At 44.6% G+C, this 15766-nt stretch overlaps 1 protein-coding gene across 1 annotated transcript in view; it reads right to left on the bottom strand.

The window, feature by feature from the left end:
- The window catches only part of LOC122551916 (receptor tyrosine-protein kinase erbB-4-like), a 958043-nt gene that overhangs the window by 248184 nt on the left and 694093 nt on the right, over window positions 1-15766 (bottom strand). Inside the window, exons 15-16 of the mRNA XM_043694485.1 lie at window positions 14250-14404; window positions 4203-4247 (exon numbers count right to left, since the gene is read on the bottom strand). Of these exons, the coding sequence (XP_043550420.1) occupies window positions 4203-4247; window positions 14250-14404 (200 nt within the window). The remainder of the gene's footprint in view (window positions 1-4202; window positions 4248-14249; window positions 14405-15766) is intronic.

The raw sequence follows: 15766 nt of genomic DNA, 5'->3' as shown, positions 1-15766 counted from the left end.
TCCTTTACCAATGTGACTTTGCCAGTCCACCTGCATATTGAAGTCCCTCGTGGTCATGGTAACAGTGCCTTTCTTACATTGTTTTTCTACCTCCTGATTTATTTCCTTCCCCAAACCTTGACGACTGCTCGGAGGCCTGTACACAACTCCTACCGGTCTTTTTCTCCCTTTGAGATTCCTCAGCTCCATTCACGTGGGTTCTACACTTGATTTCTTGCTATCTATTTAAATTCATTTTTTATAAACAAGGCAACCCAACCTTCTCTGCCTGCCCCTTCGCTAGTACGTATGTTCTTAGATATTTAGTTCCCAACCTTGATCCACTAGCAGCCACATCTTTGTGATACCCACAACATCATATCTGCCATTTTCAATCTGCACTACAAGCTTGTTTACCTTGTTTTGTATCCTGGGTGTATTTAAGTACAACACCCTCAGTCCTGCATTGACCACCCCCCCTCTCAAAGTTCCCCATATCTGCTGTGCCTGAAGTTAAATTCCTGACCTTTTTCATAGTCTCGATCCTATTACAGGTACCCCCCCACTATCCAAAAGTAGTACGTTCCTCTGAAATCTTTCGTAAGCCTTAAAGGTATAAAGCGAAGAAGCATTGATTTATGTGAGAGAAATTTCAACCTTTCTGGTAAAAGCAAATACAGGTGCACAATCCTTTATCCGAAATGCTCGGGACCAGCTGGTTTTTGAAATTCGGAATTTTTCTGCTCTGAATGAAGGTGTATGAATGAAACAAAGTAAATTTAACAGTTCATTTAAAAAGTGTAAGAAAGCTGCTCTCTGTACAGTACCTCACACAGAAATCTGCTCTGTCAGAAGCTGACACTGTGCATTCACAGAGACTTCGGCACACACACTTCCGCACATGCGGAACTGCATGGAGATTTCACCACGCACATTGGTGCATGTACAGAACTGCATGGAGATTTCGGCACGCACATCGGCACATGCACAGAAGAAGTGTGCAAACCAATCTCCGCTTAATGCCAACGGAGGTTATCGTTCTCCAAAATATGGTTCCTAATTCTTCAGCGACGTTATCGCCAAACGCACTGCCGAACGCATGTTATTCCAGAACTACTTGCAATTCAGAGATTATTACCTTTTTGGTTCTGCTTTTTAATTTAGCCCCTAGCTTTTCATATTCCCTCAGCAGAAACTCTTTACTCTTTCTACCTGTATCGTTGGTACGTGGACCATGACAACTGGATCCTTCCCCTTCCTCTGCAAGTTCCTCTGCAGCCCTGATGAAATAAGAACAACAAACAATACAACACAGGCACAGATCCTTTGGCCCTCCAAGCCTGTGCTGATATAGTTTGCCCTTCCATACTAAAATTTCCCTCGCTTTCAGGATCCATATCCCTCTATTCCGCTCCTATTCATGTATTCGTCCTGGTGCTTCTTGAATGCTGCTATTGTGTCTGCTTCCTCTGGCAGCGCGTTCCAGGCACTCACCACCCTTTGTGTGAAAATTTGCCTCACACATCTCTTTTAAACATCCCCATCCCACTCCCCTTACACCTTGAACCTGTGTCCCCTAATAAGTGTGAAAAAGCCACCCTGTGAAAAAGCCTCACACTTCCCACGCTATCCATGCCAGATATCCTGAACTTGGACATCGGGCAGGTAATACAGCCTTTGAGAGTCACAATCCTAGCCACTGAGAACAGTATCTATTCTCCTACATTTGTCTTTCTGCTCCTGTCTTGAATGGCTCCCTGTGTCATATTGCTATGGTCAGTTTGCTCGTTGTCCTTTCAGGCCCCAGTCTCATCCACACAGGAAGCAAGAATCTCAAATCGGTCAGACAGGCTCAAGGGTTAAGATTTCCTCCTGACACTATCTGCTGGATTCCTCTACCCTCCCTGTTCATAGTCACACACTCCTGTGCCTGACAACCAACTGAAGTGGAGGTAGTTAATGTAAGGGATGCGACGGTCTCCTGCAACACAGCTTGCAAGTAACTCTCGCCCCTCCCTGAAGTGTCGCAACATTGGAAGTTCAGACTCCAGCCCATCAACTCTATGTCAGAATTCCTCAAGTAACCAACACTTGCTGCACATGTGGTTAGAATGAACCACAACGGGTGCACCAGCTCCTACACCACACAGTTAGGGCGTCCTGATAAAGGGCTTTTGCCCGAAACGTCGATTTTACTGCTCCTCAGATGCTGCCTGAACTGCTGTGCTCTTCCAGCACCACTGATCCAGAATCTGATTTCCAGCATCTGTAGTCATTGTTTTTACCTAGTTACAATACATCACCTGGCCTGGCATCGCTTATTTTAATTACTCAGTTCTTAATTCAATTTTTTAAAAAAATTGTGCTGGTCTTTTAGTTTATAACCTGTACATATTTCCCCAATGTACCTTCAATCTGAAATTTGCCTGCATTACATAGTCAAATTAGTAGCTATCACCAACCAATGAAGTGACAGTTTATCTGTGATCTCACTCCTTTATGCTGGGCCCTGAATCCTGGGTTCCATTTATCCCACTTAACAAAAACCTTACTAATTATAAGCCATAAAAAGCAAGCAAAAAGCTTCTGCACTGAATTTGCACACTGCCTCCAAATTCACTGAACTGTCTACTTACTCAGGCTGTTTCTGGGTATGATCTCTCCTTCCTGACCACTGATCGTGCACTTTCAATAGGCTCACTCTTAAGAACTCCTGTCCTCTGGTTAGCGGCCCTGCTACTGGTGCACAATTTCTCTCTTTGCTTGCTGAGATCAAAACCCCTCACCATCAACCAAAGGCAACACTTTAAAACTGCAGGTTTTCAATCATGTGAATGGGAAAGACAGTGAAGGGAGGATTGTACAAACTCCTTCTTTGTATACACATACAAGGTAAAATATGAGGCAATTAGAATTACAGGGGGCAAGCAGGGAATTGTGAGGCAATAATCAGAACACTTTAGGATGTTTCAAATGGAAGATTAAAATTCAAGCAAGAAGAGAAACCCCAAAATGAATTTTTCCTTGGAAATAATTATCAGTTTTAGCAACTATGCTTCACTAGGAAGATTAATTTGTTAGGTGTTCTTACTATCTTAGCACAGTTGAAAAAGCATCACATATCTGCAAATTTATCAGAGCTGACGGGTTCTGGGCCATGTGTTAGATCCATTTGGAAGGGGCACAGGAATGAGATGTGCAGAATACGTTACTAATTTTTTAAATATTGCTCACAAGATATCCTCAGTGTCAGTGAAAAAAGTTCCAAGATGGAGGTGTAAGAGCAATTGGGATCTAATTCCTTTCTGATTGTATTCAGCACCAGCAAAGCTGTAAACCTGCTTGAGAATCTATTGCCTTTGTCAGAACTGCATCAGTGTCAGAAAAATCCTTTCTTCAGCGGAATTGCGAGCATGCAGAGCAATCACTCATACCTGCTACCCGTTTATCACTGTAGGACTGTTGACCCAGTGCATATGAAGGCAGTCTTGAATCTGTCTCAGATGCTTTAATTCCCTTGCAATGACACAAGTGTTAATTCAATCGTGGAATTTGCATGGGACAGGGAGAGGGAAAGGTCAGTGAGCCAGGTGAAATACTGGAGTGCAGCACAGGTAATTAAAGCAAACCATGATTGCCAAGAATCTCGCTCGGTCTCCCCAGCAGAAATGTCACCCCCGCAAATATCAGATCCCCTGTTTTCATTTAACCAGACGTGTGTAAGCAAGTCTCAGAGTTGAGGCCAAGAAGCCAAGCCTCAGCAGTTAACCCCAAGCAATTAGTGATACACTTCAGATTCTATTAATGCAGCAATCCAGACTGATAAAGAAATGCTTACAGAATAAAAATAGCACAAACAGACAGGGACCTCGTCCATCCCATTGATTACGCCTCATCAAAATCTCATTCCTGTGACAGGGTGATTAGTAGGTTAATTTGATGATTTAAAAGAAATCATTGCTGAAAGGCTTTAATTTTCATTATTTATTCATCACTTCATTTAATAATCCTATGAGACACAAAACGAGGGGCTGGGGAGGGTATGAGATGAAAATATGGCGGATGTTACCTAGCATGTTGTGGAAAGGTGGAATGAGCTATCCAGCAGCACAGTCATGGAGAGTAAGGCCTGTACACCTGGGTACAATTACACCACAATACCATCCCCCTTTCAGCAAGCATTCGTACAGCACAGCATGCAGCAAACAGCGCACAATAGGTACCTATCCATCATCTCGATGCAGTCCTTAATACGAGGGCCTGTGCACCTGCAGCACAGCAAGGTTGAAGTCCGTTATTCAGAGCAGGGTGGGGGGGGAGGAACAAAAAAACCGTCATGTTAACAGAGTAATTACAACCTTCACAATGTTACAGTAACACAGTCACAATAGTTAAATTACAGCCTTGGACCACATGGAATTTCAACTTCATGGGAACCTGCCAGTGCACAGGGAACACCTCCAGACTGCCACACCTCCCCCTCCAACCGCCACCACAGCTTCCTCCCCCCAGCCCTTCAATCGTGCAGGTCCAATGAAAATGACAGACTTAACAAAAAGCTTTTTTTTGGCAGCGTACTAAAGCAGGGACAATGACAATGTGATCTGTATGGAATGAACTGGTGATTAGGAAAAAGGGATGCCACTTATGATTTGAATGGTAACCAGCACTGTGTTATAAACCAGTCTCTGGGAAATTGTCTTTTTACTCAAACACAGACAGAGTTTGGCCTGTAATAACATCTGCAGGGAGCTCTCCACCTCCTGGAATGTGTCTGAAAACAAAACCAAGCCACTAAATAAAGACACAGGCGTTGTGATAACATACCTCGAAATCGCATTTACCCTGAAGGACATCACTGGTAAAACTAAAGGGAATTGTCCTCCTAGAGAGCTCCAGATATATTCATTACAAAAAGAGTGACACACGGGTTGCATATTTAAAAAAAAAAGGCTATCTCAGAATTGGGACATCAGTAAGTTTGCAAGAGATTGTCTCTTCAGCTTTATACAACTGTGGTAACTCCTTTCATGTGTTGCTGTCAGTAACACATTGCAGCCTGTTACTTATATTAATATTTAATAAACTGTAGGAAATCTTCTATGTGTCAACTCATTAACCTGTATCTGATTTCTGCTCCACGAGGTGGCTCTGAATCCAACACAATCCCTGGCCAGTCAGAACGGAAGCCTTTCAGTTACTGCACTCAGCTTTGAGACCCGGAGCACTGACCTTCTAATCCACACAGCGGGGCTAGCAATTCTTTGTTTCTGATCATTTCTTTATCATTCCACCACCGGATGTGTATATCATTGGCTTGTCCAGCATTTGTCCCTCATTCCCTGTCACCCAACAGGAGGTGAGCTGCCTTCTCAAAACACTGCAGTCCATTTGCTGCACACACATCTTCAGTGCTGTCAGGGAGGGAATTTCAGGAATTTTCCAAGTCAGGATGGTATGTGGCTTGAAATGGAATTTTCAGGTGGTGGTGTTCCAATATATCTGTTGTTTTTGTCCTTCTAGATGCTTGAGGTCACAGGTTTGAAAGGCTCTGTCTAAAGAGCCTTGCTGAGTTGCTACAGTTCATCTTGCTGCACCAGTCTTAGAGGGAGTGAATATTTAAAGTGGTGAACATGGTACCAATCAAGTGGCCTCCATCATATGGATGGTTTCAAGCTATGAATGATGTCAGAGCTGCAAATGTCCAGGCAATTGGCGAATTTCCTATCACACTCCTGACTTGTGATTTGTTGATGTTGGACAGACTTTGAAGAGTTAGGAAATGGGCCAGTTATTGCAGAATACTCAGCCTCTGACTTGTTGTTGCTGTCACTGTATTTATAGGCTGGTGCAGTTCACTTTTCTGCTCAGCAGCTACCCTGAGGCTGCCGCCAATTGTGACTCAGCGATGGTCAAAGGGAGATGGGTAGATTCTCTCTTCTGGTGATTTTTCTGACACTTACATGACACATGTTACTTGCTGCTTATCAGCCCAAGTTGGAACGTTGTCCAAGTCTTACTGCATTGACTGCTTCAGCGTCTGCGGTGTTGCAAATGGTGCACTCATAGGCGAATATCCCCACTTCTGATCTTTTGACGGAGTGAAGGTCATTAACGAAGCAAGTGAAGATAGTTAGGCCTGAGACACTACCCTGAGGAACTCCTGCAGTGATGTCCTGGAGCTGAAATGACTGATCGCCAGCAGCCATCTTCCTATGTGCCATTAATGATTGCAGCTAGCAAGAATTCTCCCTGATCTCCCAAGTTCCATTTTCCCAACCACCACATTTAGCAAAATGCTGCTTTCAGGTTAATTAACTGCCCCTTAATAGCACTATTAAAAATCCTTTCTATCACTATGCTGATGAGAGAGAATCTGCTGATAGAGTGGTGATTACTCAGCTTGTTTCCTATATTTTGTGTTCATTACATACCTGGGCAATCTTCCCCATTTCTGAGTGATGCTGTATTGTAGCTACTGGAATACCTGTTTAGTGGTGCATGTCTTCAGCATTTTAAACTTCCAGTTCATCTCGCTGTTTCTGCCTATGACATGGAGTGAATTGAATGGTCTGGAGATTGGCATCCATAATACTGGGAACCTAGGAAGTAGGATCACCCACTTGACAATTCAAACTGAAAATCAATGCAAGTACCATTGATACACACACTGGGCACCATCATTAAGGATGACCTCCTCATAAAGGATCTCGTCCTCCGGTCAGTTGTTTAATTTGAGAATTACCACTGTCAACCGAGTACGGTAGCACCACAAAGCCTTTCAGCTGGTTTGTAAATAAAGTCTGGGAGTCTGTGTATTCTGGTCTCCATGTACTGGGGTTGGATATGTTTCAGGTTTACTGAGTTTATGCAACATTATTTGCACTGGTGTTGAAATTTCATTTGGTGCACACGCTGTTGACTTTGTTGGGCAGGCAATGGAAATTCAGGTTAGTTAGGGTGAAGGAGTAAAATATGTCAAGACTGAAGCAAGGAGGTGTAGACAGAACTATGATGGAGCAGCCTCAAATCACTTAAAGACCTAATCCTGCTCTAAAGTCTCATGTCCCTATTCTTATATGATATGGGAAAGGAAAAGGACAACTGAATCCTAAAGACAGGAGAGTGATTAAGGAACTGGAGGACTGTGCAGATAGTTAGAAATCAAAATCCACAGCTGCAGAAGCAGACTGGATAAAACATGATGTGTGTCCATGTCACTGGGTAGTCCTATTAAGTTTGCAATGCAGTTTGTGATAATGACACAAAAAGGTTCAGCTGACCTCATTAACTGAGGCCTTTACTAACATTTAAACCTTGAGACATGTTTCTGCCTCGCTTCATATTCCAGAATGTGTTATTTATACTAAACAGAATTATAGCAGTGCTTCCCTTTATTACTCATTCCATTGCTCATTAATTTTTGTAATTAAGTCAGAAGTAATGTTGCTATTCCATCCACTGAGGACTATCGCAGCCTTTGTACACTGGATGTCATCCGAGTTGAAAGAAACATTCTCTGTGTGCAGGCGAAACGGAATACAGAAAGAAACACAAAGGAACAGGCTGGAGACAACTCTTTTAATAAAAAGTGGGAAGTTACTTCCTGCTCCCTTACTTGACATTTTACCAACCACATTGGTATTGGGGATATATATTAAATGGCTGAGGATGAGACTCTGGGTTGCTAGTTACAGAAGCTATCAGGCATTCTTTACACTATCCGCAGTGCTCGTGCAAAACTATATTTAAAACACGAGAAGCAGAAAAGATACTGGAGGATGTTCAGTAAATTCTCAGGAAATATTTGATTGTAGTAGCAATTAATGGAGAGATAGCTAAATTTTCACACCTCTGTTTAAGGGTCTGACTCTTACACTGTTGAACTGCAGCTGGTATATGTCCAGAAAGCATAATTCCTCTGGCTAGCTTTTAGAAAATTATATTTGAAGTTTTATTCAGAGCGCAATTGTAAGTCCTGTTGAATGCAGGCACAGTTTATATATACTCTAAAGAATAGTGTGGGCATACAAGTGTTCTTCTTGTGCAGGTTTTGTAAAGGATTTGAGAGATGTTTCAGTTATATAATCTTAGAAATGAGTGTAAATCATTATAGAGTGAACAGACCATTGTTTTATGTTTCAGGGGTTATTAGCAGGCTAGTTAACCCCATCCCACCACTGCTCCTCAGTTTTACTATTTCCTAGAGCAAACAGTATGCTTTATCACCTGCACAGCAGTAAAACATCAGAGTCCACAACCTAGACTCTCATCTGTAAACTACAATAATGAGCTGACATTGTGCTGGGAACATTTAGGCAGCAGTTTAACAGAGCAGAAGTCCTGAAGAACAGGATTGCAGACAGAGTTTGACTGGGTACAGGAGGTAGAACAGGGAGGGACTCACTCAGGAAGAAGAAGATGATTACTTCAAGAATGGGAGGCTGTTGGTGATGACTAAATATCCTAGAGCTGGAAGAATTGGCAAGGTGTTAGATAATAATTACACATCACCCATTAAAAAGTCTGCTAAGCAGAGCCAACACCATTATGGGCACATGTCATAAATAGACAATTCAACATGTGAATCATCCTATTATTGGACAACACCTAGCAGTAGAATAAGGGTACCCAGTTTGATACATGTGTCAGAGAAGCAGGGAAGAAACACAATGTCTCTGTGGGGTGCAAGGTTAACTCATTATTAGGGAGTTGAGACAGGAAAATGGCACAGCAATCATTTTGAAAGGATCATCACACTGGAGTATTTGACATATGACATTCTATTCAGTCCCTGATATGTTCAATGTCTCTCCAAACCTCTTCCACATTGATAAGCAAAATAGAGGCTACCAGCCTCAACAGGACCTGGTTCTGACCAGTTTAAAACACTGACCCCTTTCAATAAAACCGCTCTGAAGTTTAGACTGTTGGAGATGATTTAGCCTGATGAAGTCAGAGGCTTCGTCACAAGCTCATGGCTCATTACAAAGTGTCATGTCCCGAAATACTGATCTAGTCAGTGACGGGTGTGCAGAAGCACACTCAAACTGAGCTGCATGCATTGAGAGCAGTCCAATTTATGGATCATTTTGTTCACTCTCTTTCTGTGGAAACGGAAGGACCGTGAGCCAGGCAGGGAGTCACTCCAACCCTGTGGTACAAATCGTCATGACCCAAGGCAGTAGGTAATGAAGTTGGGGAGGAAACATGACAGTTTCAGATACAGTGCCTGACTGAAGTGGACCAAGTGAAAGTCACTGTTTATGGTAGCGATCTTCTGTCTGCTGCTTCACTCAGTGACTGAGGCCTCCCAGGTTCCACAGCCTGATCAAGATTGATATCTGAGTAGGGTTCTTAATATGAGACTCCAAGATCTAGTGAAGAGTCTGACATCTGATAGGTACAGTGATATGTCATCTATCATTGATAACTGCAATGAGTGCCATGCAGTCCTGAATGGTGTTAGTCCAAACAACACGATCTCCCATGCACGCAGACAGCTTGGGCTCAAATCTTAAAAGTATTCTTTTCAATGCTTTCAACCTGATTGGAATTTATACAACATTAAGATAGGGTTCCTCGATCTTACAGTTGTCTATATTCCCTCAGTGAACACATTGAGGGAAAGCCCAACGATTACAGTATGGACTGTGTTTGTCACAACTGAATGGCTTGGCACTTCAGGCAATTGCTGCAGTCTGGCCAGGTGTTGCTGAAATGGTGATGGTAGGAGGTACCTAATAAAAAGACTGGACCAGCCAATATCATGCTTAATGAGGTGCAGAATGTTTGTAACGTTCACCACTCTCAGGCCCATCAGAGAGTCTGCTCCGTTCCCAAGAGCTGCACTGGGAACACGAGTTAGAAACCAAGTACAAAATACTGCGACACACCACGGTGATAACGACAAGGTTGATACACGTGCACAACACATGGATTGAACATTGTCCTGTACATTTATTTGTCATTAATTAGACTGAAGCAGACACCCATTGTACTATATAATTCAGTCAGCATCCAGAGAACTGCAAAGTATTGGAGAATGTGATTTCCAATGGGTTATTTTCCCGAGGTGGTTTGTAGCTGAAAGCAATGACTTGGTCATGGCAGTCAATGGGAGAGGGCCTGAGTTACCAGCTGGTTGGTCACACCTCTCCAGAGTCTAGTTTTTCCCGAACGGCTCGGCCTTCCCATTCTTTGATTTCCATGCTGCCTGGGGCTGTCTCAAAGGAATGGCACAGAACTCAATTCACCGCAACACTGTGGCCATGCAGCACAACGAAGTGTTGATGGAGTTTTGGGAGGTATCTGAAGAACAGGTTGGATCAGATATCACGGAGCCCCCACATCCTTGAAACATCCCGATCGTTCTGAATGCGGGACCAATCTTTGCTTGAGCTGTACTTTCCAAGGTTGCCATCAGCCACAAGTGTCAGGACTAGTCTTCACTGAGAGAGAATCACCCTCACTGTTCTTCTATCCTCTTTAATGACAGCGCAGTAGATAATCTTAAAATGAGGGCTCGTCAGCAAACTGCTGGGAAGCAGAGTATCAACCTGTTCCTTCATTCTGTGCCACGCATGAAGAGAATGAACACCACTTGGATATTGTGTGAGAGACAACCAAGTTGCCTTATAAGGCAAGGGCAAAGAGGCTAGACCAGTATCTGCTGGGGTTTAAAAGCATGAAACAAAATTGATTAAATATGTAATTTCCTGATGGGTCTTGACTGGGTGGATGTTTAAAGAATGCCTTCTCTTGTGGGACAATCTAGAACGAGGGGTTAAGGAGTCATCCATTTGGAACAGAAGGAATTTTTGTTTCCCTTTCGAGAGGGTTCCATATCTTTGGAACTCTCCTTCGCAAAAGACCATAGAAGCAGAGTCTCAAAATATATTTAAGGCAGACGTTGATAAATTCTTGATAAGCAGGTGGGTGTAAGGTTATTGGGGTAGATTAGATTAGATTACTTACAGTGTGGAAACAGGCTCTTTGGCCCAACAAGTCCACGCTGATCCTCTGAAGAGCAACCCACCCAGACCCATTCCCCTACATTTACCCCTTCACCTAACACTACGGGCAATTTAGCATGGCCAATTCACCTAACCTGCACACCTTTGGATTGTGGGGGGAAACCGGAGCACCCGGAGGAAACCCACGCAGACACGGGGGAGAATGTGCAAACTCCACACAGACAGTCGCCCGAGGCAGGAATTGAACCCGGGTCTCTGGCGCTGTGAGGCAGCAGTGCTAACCACTGAGCCACCCACTATAGGCAGCAATATGGAGCAATCAGAGCAACCATGATCTTATGGAATGTGGGAACAGGCTCAAAGGGACTAAATGGCCTACTCCAGCGACAAAAGGAGAAATCGCTGGAAAAGCTCAGCAGGTCTGGCAGCATCTACGGGCAGAAATCAGAGTTAATGTTTTGGCTCAGGTGACCCTTCCTCAGAACCAGCCCCTGATGTGCATGTGAGGGTGCAGAACAGTTGATGGCGATGGGAAGGCCACTCTGAGGTTGGAGGGAAAGCTTCAGACAGAGGAAAATGGACTCTGAGGTGGGAGGGAGGAGCTGGCAAAGATAGGGGAGATATTTCTGAGGTAACCTTCATGCTTGCAGCCTCAGGATGGTGGACATGGGGCAAATTTGCAACTCATAGCAGGAACCACAAAAGCCAACTCCATTCTCTGACAGGACGATCTCACTTTGCACTGAAATAATACCCTGATGATGGCGTTAAGAGTTTCTAGGAGCAGGACAACAGCTACTCTAATCTCACCAGTGCTTCAGAGAAAGTCCTCAGAAAGCCTCTCTCTCCCTAGGCCTGCTCTCCCTGGGTTTGCACAGGCTCCTCACCCTCCAGGCCTGCATAGACCCTCTCCACCTGGGTCTGTATAAACCCCTCTTTGCTCCTGGGCATGCACGGACTCTTCTCCCTCCGGGCCTCCATAAACCCTTCTTTCCCAGAGCCTGAACAGATCCCCTCCCCCCTCTCTCACCGGACCAGCACAGGCCTACAGGGTCTCCCCTCTCTATCACCGGGGCTGCCCAGTGCCCCCTCTCCCCCATCGGGCCTGCACAGTCCCCTTCTTTCCTGCTGGGCCTACATAGTCCCCCCTCTCTCTCACTGGGCCTACATAGTCCCCCCTCTCTCTCACTGGGCCTGCACAGTCCTCCCTCTCTCTCCCAATGGACCTATACAGTCTCTGCTCTCTCTCCCTTGCTGGGCTGCACAGTCCCCGCTCTCTCTCCCTTGCTGGGCTGCACAGTCCCCGCTCTCTCTCCCTTGCTGGGCTGCACAGTCCCCGCTCTCTCGCCGGGCTGCACAGTTCTCTCTCGTTCTCTCTCTCTCTGGGCTGCACAGTCCCCTTCTCTCTCTCTCCCTTGCTGGGCAGCAGGGTCCTCCTTCTCTCCCACCGGGCATGCACGGACCATTCTGTCCTTTGGCTTGCACGACCACTCATTCCCTGGGCCTGCACAGACCCCTCTCACTCATCCACTGAAGGGGAGACCTGTAAACCAAGTAACAGATCGTGAACGTTTAACATTTTCCTCCCACTTATGTTTTGTTCAATACAGCACATCAATTACAAAGGCTGCATCTGCTGTGCACCACAGTTAGGGTAATCACTGAGAGATCAAAGTTCATTATCAAAAATACCATGCACTGTTTGGGCTACAACTATGACACTTTCAATTTGGTTTTTTTTCTGTTCAGATGTGCTCATTTTCTCTCTCTGTTGTTAGTCAGAGCAGCTTCCTGGACTTTACCTGAGGTGTTTTTTTAGATTAGATTAGATTACATTACAGTGTGGAAACAGGCCCTTCGGCCCAACAAGTCCATACTGACCCGCCGTTCATCCATAGTTGGCTATTTCACCACATGAGACGGTGTCACCCAATCTCAGCCTGACCTGACATTCGCCTATCCGGTTCCACCAGGCAGCAGTTTGAGCTTGTTATTTTTCCCTCATACCCTGTTCCGGAAGGTGCTGATGCCAATTTGAGAGTCTGAGTAACAGGAACTGAGTGCAGTCATCCCAGCACCTAAAGCTGGACCTATTAATCTCTCCCAGTTTCAGATTGTGTTTTTTGATTTATCCTTTAGATACATTGCAGATTGTGAAGGAGCTGTTTTCCACCCCACCCCACCGACTTCCAATTTCTGGGAACACCTTTCGGTGTGCTCCTCTCTGTCCTCTCCTACAGTTCCCGAGAACAATTGCTTTCCCTGGATTTACCCCAATTCCCTTTGGAAGGTGACTATTTAAGCTGCTTCCACAGCCCTTTCCTGCAGCACATCCAAGATGAGAACGACTCGCTGTGTACTGTGCACTCTTCTCCCTCTCTGGAGTGCAAGAGAAGGGAGTGTTGGAATGAGACAGTGCAAAAAAAGATCAAAACTTCAGACACACTTCGTCAGTAAAAACATATTCACCGGAGCTGAAAACTGGATAGTCCAAACACCAGAACTATACTGCATGGCAACAGCTTCATTTAAATCTCTGTCATAACCAAAGGTGATATTTTACTTCCATTATCATTTAATAAAACAAAAATAGTTTATTGGTCCCAACCTTGGTTTACAACAGTGAGAGAATGCATAAATCTGTTTTGATCCCATTGGCATGATGACATTATCCGTCATTTCCCTTGTGCCTCTGTTGTAATTAGATTCACCAGGAGAATGGACTAGTTCTTGATACTTGACATTAACCGTGAAGTTAAGCAACACATTTAATTATTTATTGATTTAATTTTACCCATAGGGGACGGGGCAGCTGCTCTAGGATCCTGACTCAATACTGAAGCTTCACATGTCATTTCTGGTTGCAAAGGAAACAAAAACAAAAACAAAAACTGAGTGGAATTTCCCAATGTAGAAAAGGCCATTTTGAATGTCCTGTGATTAACTCATCAGGACGCAAACATCTCAATTGCGGCTGCCAAAAGGGGCGGGAATTAACCCACCCACTGAAACAGAATTTTCCAGTGGCAGGAAAGTAGGAGTGTTCTGAATTTACAAGCAGGGAATTCAGCCTAAGAGACGTGTCGATACTCACACTCCTCCTCCACCTAACCTCATTAGTACATTTCGTCCTCCTCCAGGTATCTGCCCAGCGTGTCCTCGAAAATCACAAAGCATACAAATCTCATCTGCTAATTTCCTCCCCCAGTGCAGACTCTGCTTTCCATGCATCGTCCAGCATAGCTGTGAGAATCACAAGGGGTGGTGACAGTTCTGTGTCCCTGTGACACTTACCCCTGGGTGCAGTTGGCATGGCAAGGGTGGCACTCGTGGTTGGAGTCAGCATACTTGAAGATGAAGCCCCTGGCGCCGTGAAGTCCATCGGGACACTTCTCCACACAGTTGGGCCCGTCCTTGAAGTGGGAGCACTTGGTGCAATGGTCGGGGCCCTGGCAAGCCACAAGCAAACAAACAGCTTACATCTATGCATTTTGGAAAAGCAAATCAGAGCAGGCCTTATACACTTAATGGTAAGGTCCTGGGGAGTGTTGCTGAACAAAGAGACCTTGGAGTGCAGGTTCACAGCTCCTTGAAAGTGGAATTGCAGGTAGATAGGATAGTGAAGAAGGTATTTGGTATGCTTTCCTTTATTGGTCAGAGTATTGAGTACAGGAGTCGGGAGGTCATGTTGCGGCTGTACAGGACATTGATTAGGACACTGTTGGAATATTGTGTGCAGTTCTGGTCTCCTTCCTATTGGAAGGATGTTGTGGAACTTGCAAGGGTTCGGAAAAGGTTCACAAGGATGTGGCCAGGGTTGGAGGATTTGAGCTATAGGGAGAGGCTGAACATGCTGGGGCTGCTTTCCCTGGAGCGTCGGAAGCTGAGGGGTGACCTTATAGAGGTTTATAACATCATGAGGGTCATGGATAGGAAAAATAGACAACATCTTTTCCTTGGGGTGGGGGAGTGCAGAACTAGAGGGCATAGGTTTCAGGTGAGAGGGGAAAGATTTAAAAGGGACCTAAGGGGCAACTTTTTCATGTAGGGTGTGGTGCGAGTATGGATTGAACTGCCAGAGGAAGTGGTGAAGGCTAGTAGAATTACAACATTTAAAAAGTATCTGGATGGTTACATGAATAGGTTTAGAGGAATACGGGCCAAGTGCTGGCAAATGGGACTAGATTAGGTTAGGATATCTGGTCAGCATGGACAAATTGGACCGAAGGGTCTACTTCTGTGCTTTACATCTCTCTGACTCTATGTCTTGCCTGAACCGACCATAAATGAATGATGGCAATGAGCACCACTTGTAAAAGTGAACAAACTACCAGGGGATGGTTTACGCATGTTCCCTGAATTTTATCGCTATCCTCAAGGACAGAAAAGGGCCCTTGCCTTAAGCTACATAGCTACAAATGGTTAGAAGGCCAATTACAAAAATTGTTTCGACATGTGGTACATGAACAAAATACCTATTTAATTTCATACTTTTTCCTCTTGAATCCGGGCACTTCCACACCAGCAAGAGGACTGCTTGAAAGCATTGGGAACTGAGTTTCTGCTCCAATTGGGCATACACTTGTAGAGTTTTAATCACAATCACCTCCCATCTCCAATTGCTCAACCCAGTCAATCAGTCATTCCTTGTGATCGTTCACCCAGTGAGTTGTCAATAATATATGTTTAATTGCATTTAATTCCCCTGGGGTTTTTCTCCCGGGTGTCACTGCAGCAATATCCTGGAGATTAACCTTCTTATCTGGAGAATCCAGGGTACTCCCTTGGGCTTGATTACCCAAAGTGGGGAT

The sequence above is a fragment of the Chiloscyllium plagiosum genome, chromosome 7 (assembly GCF_004010195.1).
Source record: "Chiloscyllium plagiosum isolate BGI_BamShark_2017 chromosome 7, ASM401019v2, whole genome shotgun sequence".
Lineage (NCBI taxonomy): Eukaryota > Metazoa > Chordata > Chondrichthyes > Orectolobiformes > Hemiscylliidae > Chiloscyllium > Chiloscyllium plagiosum.
This window is presented reverse-complemented; position numbering and strand designations above follow the sequence as displayed.